Here is a 21188-nt window from a genome sequence, read left to right on the forward strand (position 1 = left end):
GCCTCAATAGATACTTAAAAACAAACAAACAAGAACAAGTAAACAGAATTCCACAAGCGAGTCCACCGGGATCAACAAGAGTTCACAGAGTACTAGGGCTGGGTGCTAACATACAAACACAGAGCAAAGAACTGAGTAAAACAAAGGGTTTAAATACAATCAGGGGAAACGAGGCACAGGTGCAAATAATAATGGGGATCAAGGGAAAAGAAAAGATCAAAAGGCACAATGGGGGCATCTAGTGACCAAAAACCGGAACAACCCTGGCCAAATCCTGACAACTGTAGAAGATAATACAGACACACACACTGTAGAAGTTAACACACACACACACACACACACACACACACACACACACACACACACACACACACACACACACACACACACACACACACACACACACACACACACACACACACACACACACACACACACACACACACACACACACTGTAGAATATAACACACACTGTAGAAGTTAACACACACTGTAGAAGTTAACACACACACACATACACACTGTAGAATTTAACGCACACTGTAGAAGATAACACACACTGTAGAAGTTAACACACACTGTAGAGGTTAACACACACACTGTAGAAGATAACACACACACACAGACTGTAGAAGTTAACACAAACACACACACACTGTAGAAGTTAACACTCACAGATACACACTGTAGAAGTTAACACACACAGACACACACTGTAGAAGTTAACACACACATACACTGTAGAAGTTGACACACACAGACACACACTGTAGAAGTTAACACACACACACACACTGTAGAAGTTAACACACACAGACACACACTGTAGAAGTTCACACACACACACACACACACACACACACACACACACACACACACACACACACACACACACACACACACACACACACACACACACACACACACACACACACACACACACACTGTAAAAGTTAACACACACACACTGTAGAAGTTAACACACACACACTGTAGAAGTTAACACATACACACTGTAGAAGTTAAAAACTTCTTCAGGATCTGCGGGACTGTTGACCTAACGTAGGCTAATGCGATTAGCATGAGGTTGTAAGTTAGAAGAACATTTCCCAGGACATAGACATATCTGATATTGGCAGAAAGCTTACATTTTTCACTGTCCAATTTACAGTAGCTATTACAGTGAAACCATGCTATTGTTTGAGAGTGCACAGTTTTGAACATGAAAAGTTATTGATAAACCAATTAGGCACATTTGGGCAGCCTTGATACAACATTTTTAAAAGAAATACAATGGTTCATTGGATCAGTCTAAAACTTTGCACATACACTTATGTCATCTAGTGGCCAAAATCTAAATTGCAGTTGGAATAAAACACGATGCTCTTTCTCTTGCATTTCAAAGATGATGGTACAAAAAAATACAAAAGAACATTTTTTTTTTTGTATTATCTTTTACCGTATCTATTGTGTTATATTTTCCTTCATTCATTTCACATTTACACAAACTTCAAAGTGTTTCCTTTCAAATGGAATCAAGAATATGCATATCCTTGCTTCAGGGCCTGAGTTACCGGCAGTTAGATTTGGCTATGTCATTTTAGGCAAAAATTTAAAAAATGGGTCCGATCCTGAAGAGGTTTTAAACACACACAGACAAACACTATAGTAGTTAACATACACAGACAAACACTATAGTAGTTAACATACACAGACCACACAATGTAGTAGTGTTACAGGAATTAAATTCCTCTGTTTAAATACCCAATTAAAATCAAACACTCTGTCAATTCATAAAGATTTGTATGACACTTATTTGTATAAAATTGATAGAGCCCAGTCTTAAAGTCAACCAGCAGCTTTTATTCATGAGAGTACTGCTCCTTACACATTTTACCACAGGTTATAAACTGAAAATGACGTCATTAATTTTAGTACCAGCCCGTGTCATCTCCGCTCTAGTACAATGGCTGTATGGTTCTCACATCGTCTCTCCCTATTAAGATGATATATGACCGAGCCTAGGCCAGCTGGTGTAGATAAGCCTTCTAGCCAGTCTGGCTATAAGTTCATTCATTTCTACTATGGTACAGACAGTAATTGTTCTAATTCTTGATTATATTTGCACACATTATATTCAGTACTAAGATTAAAAATAAAATTCATGCATATACAGTAACATAATAGTATTCTGATTAGTACATATACAGTAACTGATTAGTCAGTCCAGATTGAAATGTATAAATAATTAGTCATCATGTAATGGCGTTCTTCGTTTGTCGAAAGAGAGTCGGACCGAAATGCAGCGTGGTAGTTACTCATGACTTTATTGGAAAAAGCGACACATGAAATAACTATTACAAAATACAAAACAACAAACGGAACGAAACCTAATTACAGCCTATCTGGTGAAACTACACAGAGATAGGAACAATCACCCACGAAATACAAAGCGAAACCAGGCTACCTAAATACGGTTCCCAATCAGAGACAACGAGAATCACCTGACTCTGATTGAGAACCGCCTCAGGCAGCCAAGCCTATACAACACCCCTAATCAGCCGCGATCCCAAATACTACAAACCCCAATACGAAGATACAATAACATAAACCCATGTCAAACCCTGGCCTGACCAAATATATAACGAAAACACAAAAAACAATGACCAAGGCGTGACACATCAGTGATAAAAATTCCCTTAACAAGTAGTTAACATACACAGACAAACACTATAGTAGTTAACATACACAGACCACACAATGTAGTAATTAACATACACAGACCACACACTATAGTAGTTAACATACACAGACCACACACTATAGTAGTTAACATACACAGACCCCACACTATAGTAGTTAACATACACAGACCACACAATGTAGTAATTAACATACACAGACTACACACTATAGTAGTTAACATACACAGACCACACAATGTAGTAATTAACATACACAGACTACACACTATAGTAGTTAACATACACAGACCACACACTATAGTAGTTAACATACACAGACTACACACTATAGTAGTTAACATACACAGACTACACACTATAGTAGTTAACATACACAGACCACACAATGTAGTAGTTAACATACACAGACCACACACTATAGTAGTTAACATACACAGACCACACACTATAGTAGTTAACATACACAGACCACACAATGTAGTAATTAACATACACAGACTACACACTATAGTAGTTAACATACACAGACCACACACTATAGTAGTTAACATACACAGACCACACACTATAGTAGTTAACATACACAGACCACACAATGTAGTAATTAACATACACAGACCACACACTATAGTAGTTAACATTTAACATTTAAGTCATTTAGCAGACGCTCTTATCCAGAGCGACTTACAAATTGGTGCATTCACCTTATGACATCGAGTGGAACAGTCACTTTACAATAGTGCATCTAAATCTTAAAGGGGGGTGAGAGGGATTACTTATCCTATCCTAGGTATTCCTTAAAGAGGTGGGGTTTCAGGTGTCTCCGGAAGGTGGTGATTGACTCCGCTGTCCTGGCGTCGTGAGGGAGTTTGTTCCACCATTGGGGGGCCAGAGCAGCGAACAGTTTTGACTGGGCTGAGCGGGAGCTGTACTTCCTCAGTGGTAGGGAGGCGAGCAGGCCAGAGGTGGATGAACGCAGTGCCCTTGTTTGGGTGTAGGGCCTGATCAGAGCCTGGAGGTACTGAGGTGCCGTTCCCCTCACAGCTCCGTAGGCAAGCACCATGGTCTTGTAGCGGATGCGAGCTTCAACTGGAAGCCAGTGGAGAGAGCGGAGGAGCGGGGTGACGTGAGAGAACTTGGGAAGGTTGAACACCAGACGGGCTGCGGCGTTCTGGATGAGTTGAAGGGGTTTAATGGCACAGGCAGGGAGCCCAGCCAACAGCGAGTTGCAGTAATCCAGACGGGAGATGACAAGTGCCTGGATTAGGACCTGCGCCGCTTCCCGTGTGAGGCAGGGTCGTACTCAGAACATACAATGTAGTAGTTATTAACATATACAGACCACACAATGTAGTAGTTAACATACACAGACCACACACTATAGTAGTTAACATACACAGACCACACACTATAGTAGTTAACATACACAGACCACACACTATAGTAGTTAACATACACAGACCACACACTATAGTAGTTAACATACACAGACCACACACTATAGTAGTTAACATACACAGACCACACACTATAGTAGTTAACATACACAGACCCCACACAATGTAGTAGTTAACATACACAGACCACACACTATACAATGTAGTTATTAACATACACAGTAGTTAATTAACATACACAGACCACACACACACTATAGTAGTTAACACAGACACAGACCACAGACCACACACTATAGTAGTAACATTAAGTAGTTAACATACACAGACATACAATGTAGTTATTAACATACACAGACCACACAATGTAACATACACAGACCACACAGAACATACAATGTAGTAGTTAACATACACAGACCACACAATGTAGTAGTTAACATACACAGACCACACACTATAGTAGTTAACATACACAGACCACACACTATAGTAGTTAACATACACAGACCCCACACAATGTAGTAGTTAACATACACAGACCACACACTATAGTAGTTAACATACACAGACCACACACTATAGTAGTTAACATACACAGAACATACAATGTAGTTATTAACATACACAGACCACACAATGTAGTAATTAACATACACAGACTACACACTATAGTAGTTAACATACACAGACTACACACTATAGTAGTTAACATACACAGACTACACACTATAGTAGTTAACATACACAGACCACACACTATAGTAGTTAACATACACAGACCACACACTATAGTAGTTAACATACACAGACCACACAATGTAGTAATTAACATACACAGACCACACACTATAGTAGTTAACATACACAGACCACACACTATAGTAGTTAACATACACAGACCACACACTAGTAGTAGTTAACATACACAGACCACACACTGTAGTAGTTAACATACACAGACCACACACTATAGTAGTACACAGAACATACAATGTAGTTATTAACATACACAGACTACACACTATAGTAGTTAACATACACAGACCACACAGTGTAGTAATTAACATACACAGACTACACACTATAGTAGTTAACATACACAGACCACACAATGTAGTAATTAACATACACAGACTACACACTATAGTAGTTAACATACACAGACCACACAATGTAGTAGTTAACATACACAGACCACACACTATAGTAGTTAACATACCCAGACCACACACTATAGTAGTTAACATACACAGACCACACAATGTAGTAGTTAACATACACAGACTACACACTATAGTAGTTAACATACACAGACTACACACTATAGTAGTTAACATACACAGACTACACACTATAGTAGTTAACATACACAGACCACACACTATAGTAGTTAACATACACAGACTACACACTATAGTAGTTAACATACACAGAACATACAATGTACTATAGTAGTTAACATACACAGACTACACACTATAGTAGTTAACATACACAGACCACACAGTACATACACAGACTACACACTATAGTAGTTAACATACACAGACCACACAATGTAGTAATTAACATACACAGACTACACACTATAGTAGTTAACATACACAGACCACACACTATAGTAGTTAACATACACAGACTACACACTATAGTAGTTAACATACACAGACTACACACTATAGTAGTTAACATACACAGACCACACACTATACACAGACTACACACTAGTAGTTAACATACACAGACTACACACTATAGTAGTTAACATACACAGACTACACACTATAGTAGTTAACATACACAGACTACACACTATAGTAGTTAACATACACAGACTACACACTATAGTAGTTAACATACACAGACTACACACTATAGTAGTTAACATACACAGACTACACACTATAGTAGTTAACATACACAGACTACACACTAGACCCCACACTATAGTAGGTAACATACACAGACTACACACTACACATACACAGACTACACACTATAGTAGTTAACATACACAGACCACACAATGTAGTAATTAACATACAACATACACAGACCACACACTATAGTAGTTAACATACACAGACTACACACTATAGTAGTTAACATACACAGACCACACAATGTAGTAATTAACATACACAGACTACACACTATAGTAGTTAACATACACAGACTACACACTATAGTAGTTAACATACACAGACTACACACTATAGTAGTTAACATACACAGACTACACACTATAGTAGTTAACATACACAGACTACACACTATAGTAGTTAACATATAGTAGTTAACATACACAGACTACACACTATAGTAGTTAACATAACACACTATAGTAGTTAACATATACAGACCACACAATGTAGTAATTAACATACACAGACTACACACTATAGTAGTTAACATACACAGACTACACACTATAGTAGTTAACATACACAGACTACACACTATAGTAGTTAACATACACAGACCACACAATGTAGTAATTAACATACACAGACTACACACTATAGTAGTAGTTAACATACACAGACTACACACTATAGTAGTTAACATACACAGACTACACACTATAGTAGTTAACATACACAGACCACACACTATAGTAGTTAACATACACAGACTACACACTATAGTAGTTAACATACACAGACCACACACTATAGTAGTTAACATACACAGACTACACACTATAGTAGTTAACATACACAGACCACACACTATAGTAGTTAACATACACAGACCACACACTATAGTAGTTATACATACACAGACTACACACTATAGTAGTTAACATACACAGAACAATGTAGTAATTAACATACACAGACTACACACTATAGTAGTTAACATACACAGACCACACAGACATACACAGACACACTATAGTAGTTAACATACACAGACCACACACTATAGTAGTTAACATACACAGACCACACACTATAGTAGAACATACACAGACTACACACTATAGTAGTTAACATACACAGACCACACACTATAGTAGTTAACATACACAGACCACACTATAGTAGACCACACACTATAACATACACAGACCACACACTATAGTAGTTAACATACACAGACCACACACTATAGTAGTTAACATACACAGACCACACACTATAGTAGTTAACATACACAGACCACACACTAACATACACAGACCACACACTATAGTAGTTAACATACACACTATAGTAGTTAACATACACAGACTACACACTATAGTAGTTAACATACACAGACTACACACTATAGTAGTTAACATACACAGACCACACTATAGTAGTTAACACAGACTATAGTAGTTAACATACACAGACTATAGTAGTTAACATACACAGACCACACACTATAGTAGTTAACATACACAGACATACACACTATAGTAGTTAACATACACAGACCACACACTATAGTAGTTAACATACACAGACCACACACTATAGTAGTTAACATACACAGACCACACACTATAGTAGTTAACATACACAGACCACACACTATAGTAGTTAACATACACAGACCACACACTATAGTAGTTAACATATACACAGACCACACACTATAGTAGTTAACATACACAGACTACACACTATAGTAGTTAACTACACAGACCACACACTAGTAGTTAACATACACAGACCACACACTATAGTAGTTAACATACACAGACTTATAGTAGTTAACATACACAGACCACACACTATAGTAGTTAACATACACAGACTACACACTATAGTAGTTAACATACACAGACCACACACTATAGTAGTTAACATACACAGACCACACACTACATACACAGACCACACACTATAGTAGTTAACATACACAGACCACACACTATAGTAGTTAACATACACAGACTACACAGTAGTTAACATACACAGACTATAGTAGTTAACATACACAGACAGACATACACAGACACACACTATAGTAGTTAACATACACAGACCACACACTATAGTAGTTAACATACACAGACCACACACTATAGTAGTTAACACACAGACTACACACTATAGTAGTTAACATACACAGACTACACACTATAGTAGTTAACATACACAGACCACACACTATAGTAGTTAACATACACAGACCCCACACTATAGTAGTTAACATACACAGACCACACACTATAGTAGTTAACATACACAGAACATACAATGTAGTTATTAACATACACAGACCACACAATGTAGTAATTAACATACACAGACCACACACTATAGTAGTTAACATACACAGACCACACACTATAGTAGTTAACATACACAGACCACACACTATAGTAGTTAACATACACAGACCACACACTATAGTAGTTAACATACACAGACCACACACTATAGTAGTTAACATACACAGAACATACAATGTAGTAGTTATTAACATACACAGACCACACAATGTAGTAATTAACATACACAGACCACACACTATAGTAGTTAACATATACAGACCACACAATGTAGTAGTTATTAACATACACAGACCACACAATGTAGTAATTAACATACACAGACCACACAATGTAGTAGTTATTAACATACACAGACCACACAATGTAGTAATTTAACATACACAGACCACACAATGTAGTAATTACGTTGAGGGATAGGTTGTTATTCTGGCACCACCCGGCCAGGTCTCTGACCTCCTCCCTATAGGCTTTCTCGTCTATGTCGGTGATCAGGCCTACCACTGTTGTGTCGTCTGCAAACTTAATGATGGTGTTGGAGTTGCAGTCGTGGGTTAACAGGGAGTACAGGAGGGGACTGAGCACGCACCCCTGGGGAGCTCCAGTGTTGAGGATCAGCGTGGCAGATGTGTTGCTACCTACCCTTACCACCTCTGGGCGGTCCGTCAGGAAGTCCAGGATCCAGTTGCAGTGGGAGGTGTTTAGTCCCATGGTCCTTAGCTTAGTGATGAGCTTTGTGGGCACTATGGTGTTGAACGCTGAGCAGTAGTCAATGAATAGCATTCTCATATAGGTGTTCCTTTTGTCCAGGTAGGAAAGGGCAATGTGGAGTGCAATAGAGATTGCATTATCATTCCAAAGGTTGCATGTTCAAATCCAGCAATAGAAAGTTGTTTCAGATTTTTTTTCAATTAAGCCTATCCCTATTAAGCCTTAACCCTTACCTTAACCATTCAGAGTTAATGTCTAACCTTAACCCTTACCTTAACCATTCTGAGTTAATGTCTAACCTTAAGAATTTGGAGTTAATGCCTAAGCTTAACAATTCTGACTTAATACCTAAACTTAACCTTAAACACATCCAAATTTGACATTTGGAACAACTTGGATGAATGTCTAATTCTGATGTGAGACTGTGAGAGCTGGTAGGACACACACACAGACATACACACACTGTCGATTCACAGATCTGACAAGTACCTGCATGCACACACATACACAATTTTTTATTTATTTGATTTATTTCACCTTTATTTACAGTTGGAAAAGAGGTAGTTGTTTGGGCTAAATTATAGGTGGGTATGTACAGGTGCAGTAATCTGTGAGCTGCTCTGACAGTTGGTGCTTAAAGCTAGTGAGGGAGATAAGTGTTTCCAGTTTCAGAGATTTTTGTAGTTCGTTCCATTGGCAGCAGAGAACTGGAAGGAGAGGCGGCCAAAGAAAGAATTGGTTTTGGGGGTGACTAGAGAGATATACCTGCTGGAGTGTGTGCTGCAGGTGGGAGATGCTATGGTGACCAGCGAGCTGAGATAAGGGGGGACTTTACCTAGCAGGGTCTTGTAGATGACATGGAGCCAGTGGGTTTGGCGACGAGTAATGAAGCGAGGACCAGCCAACGAGAGCGTATAGGTCGCAATGGTGGGTAGTATATGGGGCTTTGGTGACAAAACGGATTGCACTGTGATAGACTGCATCCAATTGGTTGAGTAGGGTATTGGAGGCTATTTTGTAAATGACATCGCCAAAGTTAAGCATTGGTAGGATGGTCAGTTTTACAAGGGTATGTTTGGCAGCATGAGTGAAGGATGCTTTGTTGCGAAATAGGAAGCCAATTCTAGATTTAACTTTGGATTGGAGATGTTTGATATGAGTCTGGAAGGAGAGTTTACAGTCTAACCAGACACCTAAGTATTTGTAGTTGTCCACGTATTCTAAGTCAGAGCCGTCCAGAGTAGTGATGTTGGACAGGCGGGTAGGTGCAGGTAGCGATCGGTTGAAGAGCATGCATTTAGTTTTACTTGTATTTAAGAGCAATTGGAGGCCACGGAAGGAGAGTTGTATGGCATTGAAGCTTGCCTGGAGGGTTGTTAACACAGTGTCCAAAGAAGGGCCAGAAGTATACAGAATGGTGTCGTCTGCGTAGAGGTGGATCAGAGACTCACCAGCAGCAAGAGCGACCTCATTGATGTATACAGAGAAGAGAGTCGGTCCAAGAATTGAACCCTGTGGCAATGTCATTTAGTATAGACCCACACACACATCCCAGCTTCATGTTGATGTTGTTGTTGTTGTTGTAGCTGGAGGCCTTAGTGGGTTCTGAACCAGTAGAAGGTCCAGTCATCATCACCATCAACGTGTTGGATGTCAACAACCACGCCCCGTCCTTCAACCAGACTGACTACATCGGCATCGTCAAGGAACGTACCCCCGCAGGTCTGTCTGCCTGTCACTCTGTCTGTCACTCTGTGTGACTGACTGTCTGTCACTCTGTCTGACTGACTGTCTGTCTCTCCGTCTGTTTGTCTGTCTGTGTGTGTGTTCATTATGTGTGTGTGTGTGTTGTAGGTGTTCCATTTGCGCGTGTGTTTGCTACTGACCTGGACGACCCAGAGTCTCCCAACGCCCATCTGAGTTACACCTTGGTCTCCCAGATCCCCAACAGAGACAACACCCTGTTCTTCGAGATCAACAGCAACACAGGAGAGATTTCTACTACTGCCGAGGGTAACACACACACACACACTCCCAGAGATCCTCTAAGTGCACACACATAGATCATCCCAGATGTTGTGGTCTCTAATCTCATCCTGTATGAGTGCTAATCTGTGAGTTCTGCATCCTTTAATCTCACACCAGCCCAGATCACCACACCTCAACTCTCATGCTCCAGATTAACACATCAGATTAACACATGCTTGGTGTCAGATTGACCACGTGATTATGTTACTGATTACAGCTGTGTGTGTGTGTGTGTGTGTGTGTGTGTGTGTGTGTGTGTGTGTGTGTGTGTGTGTGTGTGTGTGTGTGTGTGTGTGTGTGTGTGTGTGTGTGTGTGTGTGTGTGTGTGTGTGTGTGTGTGTGTGTGTGTGTGTGTGTGTGTGTGTGTGTGTCTGCAGGAGAGCGTCTGCTGAAGGCCAGAGAAAGTGTTATTCATTCCAGAGGAGGGGACTTCAGTGATTCTCTGAAGAAGAGGTTTGATGACTACTGCACCCCCACAGGGGACATCCCTTATGAACTCAACCCCTTCTACAGCTGTGTGCAGAGAGCAGGTCTGTGTGTACTTCACTATATTCTGTGTGTACTTCACTATATTTACTGACCAAGATGGTCCAAATAGATAGATGATTGAGCCCATAGCAGACCACAAGGGGGGAGGATAAAGAGAAAAAGAGGAGGGCATTTCAGAGAGGATGCAAATAGAGCAGAGCACATGCAGACACTTGGAAACATGTCAGGCAGAGAGAGAGAGAGAGGGGGGGGGATAAAGAGAGAGATAGGGATAGAGAGAGGGGGATAAAGAGAAAAGAGGAGGGCATTTCAGAGAGGATGCAAATAGAGCAGGGCACATGCAGACACTTGGAAACATGTCAGGCAGAGAGAGAGGGGAGGGGGGGGTAAAGAGAGAGATAGGGATAGAGAGAGGGGGGGATAAAGAGAGAGATAGGGATAGAGAGAGCGAGAAGGATAGTGAGAGTGAGGGATAGAGACAGAGGCATAGAGAGCGAGGGATAGATAGATAGATTAATTCAAGTGATTAAAGCTGATTATGAGGTTAATGGTGTGATTGAGAGGCTGCTGAACAGAACCTCCTCTACATAATGTTGTTGAGTTCAGCTGTGGCCACTGGCCAGAGCAGCCTGACCTCTCACCTCTGACCCCTGTGTTGTCACACAGAGAGCCCCGAGGTCATGCTCAGATATTCCTGTATAGTACACTACTACTAGTACACTACTTTTGTCCAGGGCCCTACGTTTGGCCAGTTCCTCCATAGACATACAGGGCGACAGTCAAACACAGTGTGCCATATGGGAAATAAGGAATCATTTGGGCCTGTCTTCTTCGGTGGTGCCTGTGTATTGACTGTGAATGGTCCTGTTTCTTCCTCTGTGGTTGTAGAGTCTCGGAGGCTGAACCCTCTGGAAGACCCAGACTTCACTCTGATTGTTCGTGTGGAGGACATGGGCGGGGAATCGGTGAACGCTCTCAACGGTAACACGAGGGTTAAAATTGTCGTGCAGGAGAACCTGTGGGTCAATCCTGGACCGATCAACCTCAGAGAACAGTTGAAAGGGATATACCCCATGCCCATCTGCAAGGTACGGCAGGGGTGGAAATCACACTCACACAATCACTATAGGTGTCCCAGTACTAAGGAAACGGTTTAGAAAACACTAAGGACATAAAGAGACTGTTTAGAAAACACTAAGGACCTAAAGAGACTGTTTAGAAAACACTAAGTACCTAAAGAGACTGTTTAGAAAACACTAAGGACCTAAAGAGACTGTTTAGAAAACACTAAGGACATAAAGAGACTGTTTAGAAAACACTAAGAACCTAAAGAAACTGTTTAGAAAACACTAAGGACCTAAAGAAACTGTTTAGAAAACACTAAGGACCTAAAGAGACTGTTTAGAAAACACTAAGGACCTAAAGAGACTGTTTAGAAAACACTAAGGACCTAAAGAGACTGTTTAGAAAACACTAAGGACCTAAAGAGACTGTTTAGAAAACACTAAGGACATAAAGAGACTGTTTAGAAAACACTAAGAACCTAAAGAAACTGTTTAGAAAACACTAAGGACCTAAAGAAACTGTTTAGAAAACACTAAGGACCTAAAGAGACTGTTTAGAAAACACTAAGGACCTAAAGAGACTGTTTAGAAAACACTAAGGACCTAAAGAGACTGTTTAGAAAACACTAAGGACCTAAAGAGACTGTTTAGAAAACAGTAAGAACCTAAAGAGACTGTTTAGAAAACACTAATGTTAGTATAATTTAATTATGCCAATGTGCTTTCATCAATTGAAAGCCCTTCATCTATTTTATGAGAATTTGTAAGATTTCTTGTTGCATAAAATAGACGCAGACCAGTCTTTAAATAATAGGTAATAGAATTTATTATCGGAGCGCGCTACCACTCAAAACAAAAGCATCAGTTTAAATACAGATCATGACGTCATTTCACTGTCTTAAACGAACCCCCACCCCCCTCGACAGGACAAAGTAAGGTGAAGAGTTCATTCTAACTTACTAACACACTCCCAGATAACTTTTGACCCCTCAACATTATCGATCACCACTGAACTGACAGGTTTAATTAACAGAAACCCTAGGAATGCACTCACTGCCTAATCTAAAAACCCCAGAGCTAAGTTTCAGGTTGGGTCAACCATAGGCTAACGACCTTATGTGTTTACACAGTCCACAACCCATTTGTTCCTGCCCAGTAGAAATGGTGTTCATTAACATTCTATTCCTCCTTGTCCTGTCACACAATTTCTTCTTATGAACTCATATTATTAATCAGATATAATATAACAGAGTATAAGTGTACTTACAGTTCCATTTAAAATGATTTGTTCAGTCATATTAATCATAATTTCCTAACAACTAAGAACCTAAAGAGACTGTTTAGAAAACACTAAGAACCTAAAGGAGACAGTTTAGAAAACACTAAGGACCTAAAGAGACTGTTTAGAAAAGACTAAGGACCTAAAGAGACTGTTTAGAAAACACTAAGGACCTAAAGAGACTGTTTAGAAAACACTAAGGACCTAAAGAGACTGTTTAGAAAAGACTAAGGACCTAAAGAGACTGTTTAGAAAACAGTAAGAACCTAAAGAGACTGTTTAGAAAACAGTAAGAACCTAAAGAGACTGTTTAGAAAACAGTAAGAACCTAAAGAGACTGTTTAGAAAACACTAAGGACCTAAAGAGACTGTTTAGAAAACACTAAGAACCTAAAGAGACTGTATAGAAAACACACAATCAGCATGCATACCTTACATTTGATCTCCTATTGACATCACTGCATGATTAAAAGAAAATGTTACGTATAAAGCAGTTAAGATACAGGACATATCTATAACTGTCTGGTCTGTCTGTCTGTCTGTCTGTCTGTCTGTCTGTCTGTCTGTCTGTCTGTCTGTCTGTCTGTCTGTCTGTCTGTCTGTCTGTCTGTCTGTCTGTCTGTCTGTCTGTCTGTCTGTCTGTCTGTCTGTCTGTCTGTCTGTCTGTCTGTCTGTCTGTCCGTCCGTCCGTCCGTCAGTCCGTCCGTCCGTCCGTCCGACCGACCGACCGTCCGTTCGACCGTCCGACCGTCCGTTCGACCGTCCGACCGACCGACCGTCCGACCGACCGTCCGTTCGACCGTCCGTCCGTCCGTCCGTCCGTCCGTCCGTCTGTCTGTCCGACTGACTGTCTGTCTGTCTGACTGTCTGACTGTCTGATGTCTCCCTGCAGGTCCAGTCTAATGATCCCAGTGCCTTCTACAGGCTGGTACAGAAAGAACGGGAGCTGACGTTCCCCTTCAATGTCACAGAGGAAGGAGACATTCTGCTGACTGAGGAGCTGGACAGAGAGGACAAGGCCATGGTAACCAGCTAGTCCTCCTCATCACAATCACTATCTAACACTCTGGTCCCAAGCAGCATTTTTAATGGAGTACTGTCCATCACTGGATAGTTTATATAAAAATAAATGTGACCTAAAAACTAAAAAATAAATGTGTGTGTGTGTTCCAGTACATCCTGGTGGTGTTTGCTGAGGATAGCTATGGTAACCAGGTAGACCCTCCCCTGGAAGTGCAGGTGGTGGTGGACGATGTGAATGATAACGCTCCAATCTGTGAGGAGGAACTCAGTGTGTTTGAAGTGCAGGAGAATGAACCCACAGGTAACTAACTACTGGATGTGTGTGTGTGATAGGTTGGAGATGTGTGATTCACTACACAGCCAGAAGTATATGGACACCCCTTTAGATGAGTGGATTCGGCTATTTAAGCCATAGCAGCAAAGGGGGGACCAACTCGATATTAATGCCCATGATTTTGGAATGAGATGTTTGACGAGCAGGTGTCCACATACTTACTTTTACATTTCATTGACCCTGATGTGCATTCCATAAATGTGTGAAAAGTCTTGTATCTTGTGACTTTGATGTTAGGACTGTGTTGTGACTGATGTTAGGACTATGTTGTGACTGATGTTAGGACTATGTTGTGACTGATGTTAGGACTGTGTTGTGACTGATGTTAGGACTGTGTTGTGACTGATGTTAGGACTATGTTGTGACTGATGTTAGGACTGTGTTGAGGCTGATGTTAGGACTGTGTTGTGACTGATGTTAGGACTATGTTGTGACTGATGTTAGGACTGTGTTGAGGCTGATGTTAGGACTGTGTTGAGACTGATGTTAGGACTGTGTTGAGACTGATGTTAGGACTGTGTTGAGGCTGGTGTCAGGACTGTGTTGAGACTGGTGTCAGGACTGTGTTGAGACTGATGTTAGGACTGTGTTGAGACGGGTGTTAGGACTGTGTTGAGACGGGTGTTAGGATTGTGTTGTGACTGATGTTAGGACTGTGTTGAGACGGGTGTTAGGACTGTGTTGTGACTGATGTTAGGACTGTGTTGAGACGGGTGTTAGGACTGTGTTGTGACTGGTGTTAGGACTGTGTTGAGACTGATGTTAGGACTGTGTTGTGACTGATGTTAGGACTGTGTTGTGACTGATGTTAGGACTGTGTTGTGACTGATGTTAGGACTGTGTTGTGACTGGTGTTAGGACTGTGTTGAGACTGATGTTAGGACTGTGTTGTGACCCGTGTTAGGACTGTGTTGAGACTGATGTTAGGACTGTGTTGTGACTGATGTTAGGACTGTGTTGTGACTGGTGTTAGGACTGTGTTGGGGCTGGTGTTAGGACTGTGTTGTGACTGGTGTAAGGACTGTGTTGAGGCTGGTGTTAGGACTGTGTTGAGGCTGGTGTTAGGACTGTGTTGTGGCTGGTGTTAGGACTGTGTTGTGACTGGTGTTAGGACTGTGTTGAGACTGATGTTAGGACTGTGTTGTGACTGGTGTTAGGACTGTGTTGTGGCTGGTGTTAGGACTGCGTTGTGACTGGTGTTAGGACTGTGTTGAGACTGGTGTTAGGACTGTGTTGAGACTGATGTTAGGACTGTGTTGTGACTGATGTTAGGACTGTGTTGTGACTGATGTTAGGACTGTGTTGTGACTGATGTTAGGACTGTGTTGAGACGGGTGTTAGGACTGTGTTGAGACGGGTGTTAGGACTGTGTTGTGACTGGTGTTAGGACTGTGTTATGACTGATGTTAGGACTGTGTTGTGACTGATGTTAGGACTGTGTTGTGACTGATGTTAGGACTGTGTTGTGACTGATGTTAGGACTGTGTTGTGACTGATGTTAGGACTGTGTTGAGACTGGTGTTAGGACTGTGTTGAGACTGGTGTTAGGACTGTATTGAGGCTGGTGTCAGGACTGTGTTGAGACTGGTGTTAGGACTGTGTTGTGACTGGTGTTAGGACTGTGTTGTGACTGGTGTTAGGACTGTGTTGAGACTGGTGTTAGGACTGTGTTGAGACTGGTGTTAGGACTGTGTTGTGACTGATGTTAGGACTGTGTTGTGACTGATGTTAGGACTGTGTTGAGACGGGTGTTAGGACTGTGTTGAGACGGGTGTTAGGACTGTGTTGTGACTGGTGTTAGGCCTGTGTTGTGACTGATGTTAGGACTGTGTTGTGACTGATGTTAGGACTGTGTTGTGACTGATGTTAGGACTGTGTTGTGACTGATGTTAGGACTGTGTTGTGACTGGTGTTAGGACTGTGTTGGGGCTGGTGTTAGGACTGTGTTGAAACTGGTGTAAGGACTGTGTTGAGGCTGGTGTTAGGACTGTGTTGAGGCTGGTGTTAGGACTGTGTTGTGGCTGGTGTTAGGACTGTGTTGAGACTGGTGTTAGGACTGTGTTGAGACTGGTGTTAGGACTCTGTTGAGACTGGTGTTAGGACTGTGTTGAGACTGGTGTCAGGACTGTGTTGAGACTGATGTTAGGACTGCGTTGAGACTGATGTTAGGACTGTGTTGAGGCTGGTGTTAGGACTGTGTTGAGACTGATGTTAGGACTGTGTTGAGGCTGGTGTTAGGACTGTGTTGAGACTGGTGTTAGGACTGTGTTCAGACTGGTGTTAGGACTGTGTTGAGGCTGGTGTTAGGACTGTGTTAAGACTGGTGTTAGGACTGTGTTGAGACTGGTGTTAGGACTGTGTTGAGACTGGTGTTAGGACTGTGTTGAGGCTGGTGTTAGGACTGTGCTGAGACTGATGTTAGGACTGTGTTGTGACTGGTGTTAGGACTGTGTTGTGACTGGTGTTAGGACTGTGTTGAGACTGAGACTGATGTTAGGACTGTGTTGTGACTGATGTTAGGACTGTGTTGTGTTTGTGTGTTAGGACTGTGTTGTGACTGATGTTAGGACTGTGTTGAGACTGGTGTAAGGACTGTGTTGAGGCTGGTGTTAGGACTGTGTTGAGGCTGGTGTTAGGACTGTGTTGTGGCTGGTGTTAGGACTGTGTTGAGACTGGTGTTAGGACTGTGTTGTGACTGGTGTTAGGACTGTGTTGAGACTGATGTTAGGACTGTGTTGTGACTGATGTTAGGACTGTGTTGTGACTGGTGTTAGGACTGTGTTGGGGTTAGGACTGTGTGTTGATGGACTGTGTTGTGTTTGGTGTTAGACTGTGTTGTAAGGACTGTGTTGAGACTGGTGTTAGGACTGTGTTGAGGCTGGTGTTAGGACTGTGTTGTGGCTGGTGTTAGGACTGTGTTGTGACTGATGTTAGGACTGTGTTGAGACTGGTGTTAGGACTGTGTTGAGGCTGGTGTTAGGACTGTGTTGAGACTGGTGTTAGGACTGTGTTGTGGTGTTAGGACTGTGTTGTTGGTGTTAGGACTGTGTTCAGACTGAGACTGGTGTTAGGACTGTGTTGAGGCTGGTGTTAGGACTGTGCTGAGACTGATGTTAGGACTGTGTTGTGACTGGTGTTAGGACTGTGTTGTGACTGGTGTTAGGACTGTGTTGAGACTGATGTTAGGACTGTGTTGTGACTGATGTTAGGACTGTGTTGTGTTTGGTGTTAGGACTGTGTTGTGACTGATGTTAGGACTGTGTTGAGACTGGTGTAAGGACTGTGTTGAGGCTGGTGTTAGGACTGTGTTGAGGCTGGTGTTAGGACTGTGTTGTGGCTGGTGTTAGGACTGTGTTGAGACTGGTGTTAGGACTGTGTTGTGACTGGTGTTAGGACTGTGTTGAGACTGATGTTAGGACTGTGTTGTGACTGATGTTAGGACTGTGTTGTGACTGGTGTTAGGACTGTGTTGGGGCTGGTGTTAGGACTGTGTTGAGACTGGTTTAAGGACTGTGTTGAGGCTGGTGTTAGGACTGTGTTGAGGCTGGTGTTAGGACTGTGTTGTGGCTGGTGTTAGGACTGTGTTGAGACTGTTGTTAGGACTGTGTTGAGACTGGTGTTAGGACTGTGTTGAGGCTGGTGTTAGGACTGTGTTGAGACTGTTGTTAGGACTGTGTTGAGACTGGTGTTAGGACTGTGTTGAGGCTGGTGTTAGGACTGTGTTGAGACTGGTGTTATGACTGTGTTGAGACTGGTGTTAGGACTGTGTTGAGACTGGTGTTAGGACTGTGTTGAGGCTGGTGTTAGGACTGTGTTGAGACTGATGTTAGGACTGTGTTGAGACTGATGTTAGGATTGTGTTGAGACTTGTGTTAGGACTGTGTTGAGACTGATGTTAGGACTGTGTTGAGGCTGGTGTTAGGACTGTGTTGAGGCTGGTGTTAGGACTGTGTTGAGACTGGTGTTAGGACTGTGTTGAGACTGGTGTTAGGACTGTGTTGAGGCTGATGTTAGGACTGTGTTGTTATATTAAAGGTATGTGTGTTCAGAGCTGAAGCATTCTAATAGTAACTCATATAACTATGATTGGTTCCTCTGGGTTCCAGGCAGCCCAGTCGGACATCTGATGGTGCATGATGCTGATGATGACAACACACCCAACGCACTGCTCTCCTATTCGTTGGTGACCCAAACCCCATCCTCCGTCTTTACCATTGATGGCATCAGCGGCCGCATCCAGGCCAAGCAGATGCTCCAACGCAGAGATGCAACAGAGTACCACCTCACTGTCAGAGTAAACGACCCAGGTACATGCACACACACACTTGACCTTTGTCTAAAAGTTTGAACAGCACAGACACGTGTTTGCTTCAATGGGCCTCAATGTCTTCCTCAGGTTTCAGCACAGAATGTAAGGTCCTCATCAAGATTATCGACATCAACAATGAGCTGCCCATCTTCGAGATGAATGACGTGAGACATACCTGAGACACACACCTGAGTTTCATAGATGCTTTAGTTGGTATGGGTTGTTGACCTGTGACCTTTAATACTCTCTCTCTCTCTCTCTCTCTCTCTCTCTCTCTCTCTCTCTCTCTCTCTCTCTCTCTCTCTCTCTCTCTCTCTCTCTCTCTCTCTCTCTCTCTCTCTCTCTGCTCCCTCTCTCTTTCTGCTCTCTCTGCTTTCTCTCTCTCTCTCTCTCTCTCTCTCTCTCTCTCTCTCTCTCTCTCTCTCCTGTCTCTCTCTGTCTCTCTGTTTCTCCCTCTGTCTCTCTCTGTCTCTCTCTGTCTCTCGCTGTCTCTCTCCCTCTCTCTCTGTCTCTCGCTGTCTCTCTCCCTGTCTCTCTGTTTCTCTCTCTCTCCCTCTGTCTCTCGCTGTCTCTCTCCCTCTCTCTCTGTCTCTCTGTAGTATGGTAGTCACATCCTGTCTGAAGACACAGCTCTAGGCCACACCCTCCTGACAGTGAAAGCCACAGACGCTGACGACCCTGGAACAGGAAGCTCCCGCATCGAGTTCCACATAACCGCTGGCAACGAAGATGGAGTTTTCGCCATGGAGACAGACGACAATGGGCAGGGCAGGCTAGTTGTTGCTAAGGTAACTTCATATATATATATATATATATATATATATATATATATATATATATATATATATATATATATATATATATATATATATATATATGCCATTTAGCAGACGCTTTTATCCAAAGCGACTTACAGTCATACTGGAAAACACATACGAAAGGTCAGATTTTAATAGGTGATGATAAAGATGATAAGCTGATCCTAGATCTATGGTTGTATTGATTATTAAAGCACCAGCAGGCTGAAACAAACCCACAAAAACGCTTCCATTTTGCTCCAGAATGCTCACAGACCTCTCTCTCCCTTCCTCCCCATCTGCCTCCCGCCCCCTTCCCCTCCCCCTCTCTTTCCCTTCCTCCCCCTCCCTTCCTCTCCCCTCTCTCTCACTTCCTCCCCTCTCTCTCCCTTCATCCCCCTCCCTTCCTCCCCCTCTCGCTCCCTTCATCCCCCTCTCTCCCTTCCTCCCCCCTCCCTTCCTCCCCCTCTCTCTCCCTTCCTCCCCATCTCCCTTCCTCCCCCTCGATCTCCCTTCGTCCCCCTTCTCTCTTCCTCCCTCCCCTCTCTCCCTCCTTTCTCCAGCCTCTGAACTATGAGACTGCTTCCTCCTATAAGCTACAGATTGATGCTCGTAACCCAGAGCCGCTGGTGAGCGGTCTCGAGTACGGCGCTGAATCGTCCGCCATGGTCTCGGTGGCGATCAGTGACGCTGATGAGGCTCCAGTGTTTGACATGGACATTCTGGATGTCACGGTGCCAGAGGACACCAAGGAGGGAGCTACACTGCTCAAAATAGACGCCAAGGACCCAGAGGGAAAAGAGATACTGTAATCACA

General features: G+C 42.5%; 1 protein-coding gene across 1 annotated transcript in view; it reads left to right on the forward strand.

Moving 5' to 3' along the window:
• Positions 1-21188, forward strand: part of LOC124017038 (cadherin-17-like) — a 37225-nt gene that overhangs the window by 11702 nt on the left and 4335 nt on the right. Inside the window, exons 5-14 of the mRNA XM_046332389.1 lie at positions 10635-10770; positions 10903-11061; positions 11454-11606; positions 12454-12653; positions 14801-14932; positions 15082-15232; positions 19372-19572; positions 19662-19738; positions 20174-20362; positions 20935-21179. Coding sequence (XP_046188345.1) covers positions 10635-10770; positions 10903-11061; positions 11454-11606; positions 12454-12653; positions 14801-14932; positions 15082-15232; positions 19372-19572; positions 19662-19738; positions 20174-20362; positions 20935-21179 — 1643 coding nt within the window. The remainder of the gene's footprint in view (positions 1-10634; positions 10771-10902; positions 11062-11453; positions 11607-12453; positions 12654-14800; positions 14933-15081; positions 15233-19371; positions 19573-19661; positions 19739-20173; positions 20363-20934; positions 21180-21188) is intronic.

This window comes from Oncorhynchus gorbuscha, unplaced genomic scaffold, assembly GCF_021184085.1.
Source record: "Oncorhynchus gorbuscha isolate QuinsamMale2020 ecotype Even-year unplaced genomic scaffold, OgorEven_v1.0 Un_scaffold_141:::fragment_3, whole genome shotgun sequence".
Taxonomy (NCBI): Eukaryota; Metazoa; Chordata; class Actinopteri; order Salmoniformes; family Salmonidae; genus Oncorhynchus; species Oncorhynchus gorbuscha.